Source organism: Pocillopora damicornis, chromosome 2, assembly GCF_964200805.1.
Source record: "Pocillopora damicornis chromosome 2, jaPocDami1.2, whole genome shotgun sequence".
In the NCBI taxonomy this organism is placed as follows: domain Eukaryota; kingdom Metazoa; phylum Cnidaria; class Anthozoa; order Scleractinia; family Pocilloporidae; genus Pocillopora; species Pocillopora damicornis.
The window spans coordinates 33,474,387-33,484,972 of record NC_142671.1 but is presented as its reverse complement, the minus strand read 5'-3'; the positions used below and the strand labels follow the sequence as shown (position 1 = coordinate 33,484,972).

General features: G+C 37.8%; 1 protein-coding gene across 1 annotated transcript; it reads right to left on the bottom strand.

Moving 5' to 3' along the window:
* Nucleotides 1-779: 779 nt before the first annotated feature.
* On the bottom strand, nt 780-6,753 carry LOC113670006 (microfibril-associated glycoprotein 4-like). Its single transcript, XM_089198006.1, has 4 exons — nt 6,124-6,753; nt 3,846-3,936; nt 3,147-3,576; nt 780-2,647 (listed from the first exon to the last, which is right to left on the bottom strand). Exons 1-4 carry the CDS (start codon nt 6,448-6,450, stop codon nt 2,428-2,430), a joined length of 1,068 nt encoding a protein of 355 aa, XP_089054132.1. The 5' UTR covers nt 6,451-6,753; the 3' UTR covers nt 780-2,427.
* Nucleotides 6,754-10,586: the final 3,833 nt, after the last annotated feature.

Below are 10,586 nucleotides of genomic sequence, written 5' to 3'. Positions count from 1 at the left end.
GCACGAAAAACTGGCGAAAAAATCAAAGTTTGGATCGTTCAGTTCGGCCATTTTGTTACCCCCTTTTTTTTCCCAGTTCTTCACTTTATTACCCTGGAAAATTCCGCGTGCTCTCTACGTACTAGTGGAATAATAACCAAGCTAACTATATTTTTCGCGTTTATACGTGTATCTTTCTTACTTATGCTCAAGAGATCATTTAAAATTAACCCCAAAGTTTTCACCAAGCCAACCAAAAAATGTTAGAAGAAGAAAAGTTAAAAGAAGTCTTTTCAGCTGGGCACATGAAATTAAGATCAGAATATCAGTTTTGCCGCGAAACAAGTTCAGCTGCATGAAGTGTTCTGGGAATTAATTTTAGGAATTGCTCCAATCGTGTCAATTGCGCCTCTCGGTCAGGTTAATGTATGAGCGGCAAAGCCTTCACCATCCTCAATTCAAGGTCGTTTATCGGGATTTGTTCGGATAACGGCTGCTAAAACACTGAAAAATCCGTATCGCTTACTGACAGAGACGTTCAAACTTTCCTTGAGGGGAAAGGAAACCAAACTTGTAAGGAAAGAAAAACCGAAAGTTACGAAATCAGTGGCTTTGGTAAGGGCATTTCTCGCGGCTTGCTACAGGCCGATTTTGGCCGAGTACCTGAAAGATTTCTTCTGTCCGTAAGGACCAAGTCAATAACTGAGAATTTGTACAATAAAATTACGCACATTGTTTATTTTTGTAGTTTTTCAACGCATTTTTTTCATCTTGAGCCTTAGCGCCAAGGCACTTGACGATTTTTATTCGGGGATTATCAATCCTTTTATTTTCATTCATTAAAAAAGTTAACTTTTCTTGTCAGTAAAGGGCTATTGTGTTTATATGACAGATTCCTGGTAAAGAAATTAAGTGTCAATCCTAAATAATTATAATCCTATACATTGCCCCAGTTTTACGAGACTTTATCCCTGGCGAAATATATAATCGTAAGTCGCTAACTACTTTTACATCGAAGCTTAAGACAATTTTCTAAAAAACGATTTCTTTTTAAACTGCACCATTTACAATACTAGTACTTATTTCACTTTTTTTTACTACAATCGTTATAATCGTCATCATTATTATTATTTTTAACTCACCAACACGTAGCCCTCTAATATTCTTAATATAATCAATGCGATGGGGTTCCAGCGCGTTGCCATGGGAGTTAACATAGTTAGCAATAAGGCGATGATGACAGCAGCTCCAAACAGACGAGCTCCACCCACTCGTAATGCTAACCATCCCCCTGGGATTTGGAAGACCATGTAACCGTGATAAAATGCTCCTAGAATTACACCTAACGAAAACAAATAAACCTATCATCTGCTGCGGCCTAATCAAACGACAGAAAGAAGATTAAAATCCCACAGAATCGACTACTTTATTTTACAACTTGTAATATTTTTAATAAGGAGCGAATCCTACAGTCAGTACAATATTAATTCGTAATACACTTACTTAAGCCCACTACAAGGTACACCACCGACCAAAAAAAGCGTCCTGTTACGCGAAGGGCACCTGTACTGAGGTCGGCTCATGTGAAGTGGTCGCTTACAGAAGGATGGTATCATAAAATAGAGACATATCAACAGTGTTAAAATTATTCATAGTCGGCTGCAAGCGGTGATCGCTAGCAACGATGAAATGAAAAATAAAGTGGATGGAAAAGTGGTGAGATAATTAACTAAGTCCTAGGTTTAACTGCACTTCACTATCTTTAACCAACGATATATTTTTTAGAAAAAAATTTTTGCAATATAAAGAGCTTCTCTTAGCACAGGACGAAATTGCAAGAATCCGTAAACGGAAACGTGGCAGAAACATGTTAAACCGTTCTGGAACACGACGGATAACCTGTGTTTCCGTTACCGGTTTCGTGACGTTTTCTCGCGTTTCCGTTGCTGCGTATACAAATTGTGCATGTTAAATAATAACGGAAACATGGAGTTGCATGTTTCCGCCACGTTTCAGAAATACGGAAACATGCGATTTCGTCCTGTGTAGTGTTTTTACCATAAGGATTTTTATCTGGCACAATTTGATTTAAGTGTTACATGGACGGGTTTTCTCTAAGCTGCTATCTTCACTTACCCGTCCGATTATTGACCATCGCACAATAAGCGACATTCAAATTTACTCTCAACCCAGACATAACAAAAAATCAAATGAAAATCATTTCAGACAAAATGTGACGCTTGGGGAGAGCATTAAAAGCCATTTTACATTAAAGACTACAGTAAAACGCGCCATCTGCCAACAAAATGTCTCATTAACCGAACTTGTATATTACAATCATCACAAACTAAATTAAGAATTATAACTCCACGCACAGCGAACATCTTTGATTCTTAATTAGAAGCTAAAGTTTGCTGTTGGCTAAATACGCAACTACCACAGCTGAAATCATGCTGGTCGAATTTTGATCTCGGTGTGCTTTAAAGAATATCCTTGACCTCGAAATGACACCCATGTAATACCTTGTGCGTAACCTCCGCCTTTATACAAACCATTTGGATTGGCGAAATGGCAGCCATTATACCACCAGCCACCTTTATAGACTAACGCACAGTTTCTTCCCTTATTAACGTCGTTATCTTTGTCTTTGGTCGTAAACCTCATGTTTCTAAGATATCAAAAGCATATCGTAAGAAACTGAGAAAAAGCGAGGAAGCAATGCTACTAGCAGCATATCATAGTCAGTAAAGTGCAGATTGCACTGCATGGTGGGAAATATGTAAGGAGCACTAATTGTCAGCAGTGCACATAAAAAGATTCCCCTATCAGGAAAGTTTGAAAAAATGGAGTTGTAAGCAAGTACACATGTTTTTTTTAGGTTAATAGTGTCAACATGAATTTGATGTCATCTTGTTGAGAAAAGCAATCCTGGTCAGCAATAAACTGGAAGTTGAAATATCTGATCGGCGATGAAGCATCCGGGATGCGATACTTCAGCTTAGATTTGTTATATGTAAAAAAAAGCTGACCAGCTTAAGAGTAGGGATCCTCGACTTCCAGCAGTCCTCAACGTATTTCCAAATATTTGGGCAAAAGCTTTTCAGAAACTACCCTTATATTACTGGTCATTCAAAGAGCAAAGTGCAAAAAGCTGCGATGCAACATACCTGATAGGCCTAGTATGGGAAGCCAATGAATCGCCTGCGGTGCCTCGGTATCCATCGATTGTCACCCGATAATTATCGCTTTCGTCAGCCACAGCGAAAGTCGTGTACTCGGCAAACCGTCGGTCGCCTTCGTAATCCTCCATATCAATTCGAAACACCATGCTGGCAGATGCAGTCAGACGTTGAAGATAATCGTTTCCGAGCCAAAACTCGCCTTCCAGATTTCCAAAGCCCTTTTTGTATGATTCCCAGTCGACATAAAAGTCTACGGAGCCATCCATGCGCCTTTGAAAGGTGGTCCATCCTCCACCATCAGTTGTCATGTCACACAGCACTTGAAAGGGGTGTTCTTCATCAGGGTAAACCCAGTACACACCGTCGGTTTTGGAACCATTTTGATAATACTCAAGACAGTTCTTGGCAGGGCAATCTAGAAATAACGAAAAAAAGGTAAAACACTTTAACGATAACAAAAAATATTTATTCTCTCTCTCTCTCTCTCTCTCTCTCTCTCTCTCTCTCTCTCTCTCTCTCTCTCTCTCGATTTTTTTGTATTGGACGTTACATCCTTGATCTTTCGTACCCTTGCCTCAGCTGGTGCTAATCTACCCGTTTTATCTTTCCTCGGCATTTTCAGCATGTCCCTTTCCTAGAGTTGTTTGCTGTTTTTTTTCTTTCCCCGAACAGATCTCCACTTACCTCTAATACACTTACAAACATGAGTGTTTGATTTGTAGTCAACAACACAAATCTCATTCTTCTTGCAAGGATTATCTTCCTCGCAGGTGCTCTAAAGATTAAAGAAAGAAAATCATTATACAAAGAGATATCAAAAGTATTATAAATAAATAAATAATAAATAAAGACTTTATTTTACGAGGGTAACACATAATAGCATAGCTAATAAACTTGTGGCCCTCACTCAGAAATAATTACAATATAAAAACTAGTATAATACAATATAAAAATAGAAACTAATATAATATAACATAATCACAAGATAAGTAAAGAAACTAAAAAGGAAACTATACACAAAAATGACTTAAAAATTGTTGCTGCGAAAAAATATTAGTCCACATATTGTGCTTAAAGCACCTTATGCTGTCCGCCATCCGTATGCGTAGTGGTATCAATCAATCAGTTTTTTTCGTTTAAGAAGGTTCCATAGAGTTTTTTGACCGCCTGGAATATGGGTGCGAACATAGCGCGAGCTAAAATGTGTCAACATGCATAACAAACATGGCGGCTAGATACGATCGCCCGATTGTTATCTGAAAAGGTATGGTTAAAAACAGTTAAACAGTTTTTATGTAATGGAATCTAGGGTTTCCGGCAACTGCACCCGTAACATTTCGAAACCTTTTGTGCCTGAAAAAGTAGTCAACCGAAAACAAAATATCGACTACGCATGCTCAGATACAGATCTTGGCGAAGTTCTATTGCAATACGTACTGTTTTGCGCCAAAGAAAATAGGGAGCTTTCGAGCAGGATTTATCGCATTTCCTTTGATGGAATTTCCTTAGATTTGCTGGGCCGTTTAACATATTTTCACCCTTCCTAGTACCTGTTGACAAAAAAATTCATAATTCATAGCAAGGAAAATTTCGGCTTTTAAATGATCGGCGGGACACATTTCACAGATTGTGAAAATTTTGAGTGGTTTCACAGTAGCAAATTGAAGAAAATCAAAGGCAAAGCCAAAAATTATCACTGACAAGCGCCTCCCTCGGTGCAGCCTTAGCTCAATGTCGAATATCATTTTGATAGTATTTACTACAGCAAACAATAGTCCAAACCTTGCTCATCGCCCTTTTGATGACTTTTAGAGAGATAGAAAAGCGAAAACAAAAATTTTTAGAAAAACAATACGCTATCGCGCCCGCCAACATCGAACAAAAACCCTCTGGAGCCTCCTCTCGATAGCTGAAAACTTACTGCCTCTTATCAATCATGTATTAAATTTTAAAAGAAAAAAACTCAGAATATAAACAGAAATGAGAAGGTAGAAACGTAAAAGTTTTATCTATAGCTAGAGGTTTACAGTACAACGAACTGATGCCATCAGAATTTTTTCCGCATTCATAATATTTCATAACTATCATTGATTCATCGTTATTCCTACTAAACTAAAACTTAACTTTTTGGGTTTTTTTAAATTCCTTTTAAATATGTAAGAGTAACGGCCCTAAAAAAAACACACACACCTTATTCGATGGTTTCAGATCTAATACGCAGGATATTTTTCGAGTTGCGCAGAATTTTTTGAGCCCCGAAGGCTTATTATTACCCACGTTATTTAACTTTTGATTTTGGTTTCCGAAAAACATCCTACAGCCTCAGCTGTGCATCGTGTTGATCGCATAAGGAGTATTCAAAAACAACCCGAACGAAACTATCAAAGTTGTACTTTGTGACCAACAAAAAAATTTGTCGCGCTCTTCATTTGGGCTGACGACGGCAGAAAATTTTATGAATTAGAAAGCTTGGCTTGCTTTAAAACTAAGCGCTGAAAGATTTGGGGTGAACTTGTTTTTCTTTAAGGGGGCGAACTTGTGACGGGGCAAAACTTCCATAAATCGATTGATGTACGGATGGGAAAACAATGGAATCTTCATCAGCAGGATTTATATAAAAAACAAAGCCGGGTCTATTTCTCCTATTGTACAAACTCGATTACCAACTCTTCATTGCAAAAATTATTTCCCTAAAATAGTTTTAGTACTTTTTGTCAAGGTCTAACTTTTTTTGGTTATCACGGTTCTACCAAGTTTCTTTCCCTGACGTAGACATCAGCAAATTTCCCACCAGGTTGCCGCAAGATTCTTAAAAACTTTGATGACTTATATAAGTTAGAGCAAGGTTGGTGTATCACTGTTAGAAAACATATAAAAAGAGATCCAGCTTCGATTTTAGAGATAAGATTCAAAGATTGAGCCGCAAGTAATTTTTTTATACACCTAAAGAGATTAAGCTTACCTTTATTCCTCTGTAAATGAAATGTTCGTCTTCAGTAAAGTTTGCAAATCCAACAAATCGATCAGAGTCGCTTAGCTGACATTTGAATTTCCCTGAGTCGCCCTCTAAGGTTCCAAAGTTGTAGGATTGACATCGCTCTTCATTCACACACTCAAACCGACAAGAACTTTCCGAAGAAACTTCTATTTCTTTTATCAGGCTTCCCTTCAGCTTTTGTCCTTCTAACTCTTTGGCAAAGTTAACAGCTTTCAAATTTGGCCCTGAAATACGGCTTATGCCGTACACAGCTGAACAGACGAGATTAAATATCCACACATACATGTTCATTCTCCATGGAAAGCTTTTCACGTGAACTGATGTGGAAATTTCTTTGACTTTGAGCGGCGACCTAGCTAGGTTAGCAAGTGAAGATGCATTCTTAAAGTGAAAAAATAGTTTGCAACAATTTCTTTTACGCTCCTAACATGCGAAGAATGCGCTCGGGAAGCGTTGTACATAAACATTTTTCATCTACATTATTATAATCATTATACCCGTGATAGAGCGTTCAGTTCTTCTAAATTAATTAATTTCATAAAAGGAACACACCTAGTTAACTTGTGGTATCCATATTCATCTCTTTAACGACGCGAAGAATACGCTGATTGAGAAGTTGTAAATAATCCTCTATAATCATTATTACCATAATCATAATATCTTAGGTAGAGCGGACAGCTGTTATGAATCATCAATTATATAATAGAAATACTCTCCTCTAATTACTAGGCGGAATCTCTTGTTTCAGGGAAATTTTACCATTAGAATTAAATGCTTCCGTACCAGATGATTTCATGAAAAGGAATGCAAAACAGTTCAAATGGTCTTTCCTTTTATGTGCTTGAACGGTAAGTGTGCTGCTGCAAAGCAAGTAACGTCGAATGGAAGTCACTGGGTCTCGAGGGCACATGCTGGGCTTGGAAAGCTTGGGAAGTTGAAATGATAACAACACAATAAAACACTTGAAACTCTAGCCTTTTGAAATATTTCATGTTTCTACGGGGTTTTATCAACCTTTATAAAGAACTAGGTCATGTTAAACAATTAAGTTGTTTCGTCTCTCAATTGAGTCAACTGATTCCAAAGAATACATTATCTTTCTAGAGTTATCGGTATCGAGAAGCACCTGTTATGAAAAACGTAGAGATTCTCACCAGAGAAGGAACGAGAACTCCTCACTGAGGCGTCCTTTCGTGAAATGAATGTACCTTAAGATGAATCATAATCTTGTATAAATTTTTTTTTATAGAATTCAGGTTGATGAAATGTAGTTAGAAATAACACAGAAGAAGCCAACGTAGAAATTAATCTAGAAATAAAGAGGAATGATTTCGTTTTTGGACTATTCAAAACAAAAACTGTTTATGTTATGAGTTTCTTTCTTATAAAATTTAATACATGACCGACAAGAGGCAGTAAGTTTTTAACTATTTAGGACTGAGACTCCATAGAGTTTTTGCTCACCATTAGCGCGCGCACCAGTGTATTGTTTTTCTAGTGATTTTTTATGTTTTCGCTTTTCTAGGTCACTAAATGCCACCAAAAGGGCGATGAGAAAGGTTTGGCATGTCGTTTGTTGTAGTAAATATTATCGAAATGATTTTCATTATTGAGCTAAGGCTCCAAGAAAGGAGGCGCTCGCCAGTAATAATTTGGCTTTGCCAGTGATTTTCTTCAATTTGCTTCGATGAAATGTCTTTAATCGATTTTACATGCAGGAAGAAGCTCAAGACATATACGGTTTTGCATTTTGCATATTAAAGAAATGGAATTTATAACACTTAACGAACCGGAAAACATTAGAATTTCCTCATGACAAACATTTCTGCAAGTTCTCGGCCTGGGAGCACCATATGTTCTACAGGCATATTGGCCGATTGCAAGATCGCCCCCCTATCGTCTTTGCTTGTTCGCCCTCTGATGTAAAACAAGCACGATCCCACATCAACCTGTTCGCCATCAAAGTTATCAACTCGTTTCCTTACTGCTGAGCGTAATCATTTTTCGAGGGCATCCTATTCCATAGATCAAAATTTAATTTCACCTTTAAGGGACGATAAACTTCAATCAATATGCCAATTTATTTCCTTGTTAATTGACGCACGAATAATGAACAAATTATGCAAAGCCATTAGTATATTACGGTCTTCTTTTCTTTGACAATTTTTTTGGGGCTGATGACGGCAGGGAACAGTATGAACTAGAAAGCTTGGCTTACTTTAAAACTACGCGCTGAAAGATTTAGGATGAACCTATTTTGCTCTGAGGGAGCAAACGTGTGACGGGGCAAAACGTCCATAAATCGATTGATGTACGGATGGGAAAACGCTGGAGTCTTGAGCAGCAGGATTTCTGTAAAAAATAAATCAAGGTTTATTTCCCCTATAGTAAAAATTATTTTATTAAAATAGTTCCAGTACTTTTTATCAGGGTCTAACTTTTTTTGTTTATCATCGCTCTATCAGGCTTCTTTCCCGGATGCAAACCCAGCAAATTTTCCACCAGGTTAGCGCAAGAATTCTAGACTTTCTTGCGCTTACCTAGTTACCAAATCAGAAAGAAATGAAACAAACATTCGTTTTTCTTCGTCATAAACCTACCGAAAATGAAGATAACACATGCATCTCTGTATAACATTTCTTCTATCTGCCGTTGTGTACAGCATAGGCCGCATTTCAGAGTCAGATCTGAGAGCTATTAACTTTCCCGACAATGTAGAAGGGACTGAAAAGCTCAACGGAAGCCTGATAACAGAAATAGAAGTGGATTCGGAAAGTTCCTGTCAGCCTGAGTGTGTGGATAAAGAGCGATGTCAGTCTTACAACTTTGGAACCATGGAGGGTGACTCAGGGAAATTGAAATGTCAGCTAAGCGACTCCCATTTGATGGATTTGCTAACTTTACCGAGGACGAACATTTCATTTACAGAGGAATATTGGTAAGCTAGATTTATTTTATTTTATCACAAATTATTTGTGGCTCAATGTTTGAATCTTATTTCTTAAATCGAAGATGGATCTCTTGAAAATATTCTCTAACTGTGATACCCCAACCTTACTATACCTGACATATGTCGCTAGAGTTTTTAAGAATTATAAAATTAAACGATACTTACCCATGAGTTGAAGTTTGTTTAGGATTCTCTCTTGTCATCAGTCCAGAACGAAGGAGCCACATGCCCTTATTGTACCCTTCCTCCTGTCTGCTTCGTTCCTTTTCTCCTTTATCACTGTAGGGGCCAGCTACGCTTGGCAGAATAAATAACACACAACAACTTTTATGCGTCTGATTCCTTGTATTCCTATACAGGATAATAAAAACGAATAACAAATGAGGGTCTATCCGGCGACGATTCGAAGTTATTGCTTCTTACACAGCCTAAGATCCTTCGCTAAAACTAACTCCGTAAAAAACGGCAAAAAAATCCTGTAATTAACGCTCAAAGTACTCACTTGGCGTGGGAAGCTGCGCCCTAGGTATATTGTCAGCGGCGCTATGAACTGTATGTGAACGCGACGAATCATAAATCACTCACGTTGAATACTGATCAGCGACGCGCATGCACATCTCATGTGACTCCTTCGTTCCGGACTGATGGCAAGATAGAGTCGTAATCAAACTTCAAGTTACATGCAGGTAGGTCTCGTTTAATTTTATAATTCTACCTTGTCATCAGTCTACGTCACTACGGAGTCACATGAGATTTCAAAGTCCTATAGAACGAACTGCCCTCCTAATGGAAACAGTTTTATTCGCAGAACGTGATGAGCAGAGACAAATACTGAGATTATACTGTGTTCAAATTTAACAATACTGAGCCAAAACTTGCTTGAGTGGTGTCAACAGGTTTATCATAAAATCTGGCGAAAGAGATAAATAGAGATAGATAGATAGTTTATTATCAAATAAAATACATTGCAGCCATAGGCTAAATTGCGTGCTTTCCACAATCATTGATTATATAAGACTATATAAGACTACCTATTACAAAAATGCTAAGACCTAAATAAAATTACTAATATAACTAATATAGCTAATATACAGCAGTGGAATAGCTAAAAATCTAGGTTAGCACACGCGCACATAGCCGGGATAAATGAAAATTTAAAACGGTCAGTGCGAAGCCGCGGCATGTTAAAAACGCGCCGGTGTCTAGTATTGTAAGCTGAAAAATGCCTATCTAGCAGCAAATTATATAATTTGTGAGATGGATTTGAGACAGACAAAAACAGATCCATACATAATTTCATGCGTCTGTCATAAAGCGAAGCTAAACCGTGCCTGTCTAAAGAGTCATGGTATGACAGTTCTGGTGAAATGATGAATAATGCGCGTCTTTGGACCCTTTCAATGTCATCACTAAGATACGCAGGTAACGCATGATGGAATATTTGTGCGCAGTATTCCAGAACAGGACGTATAGTTGT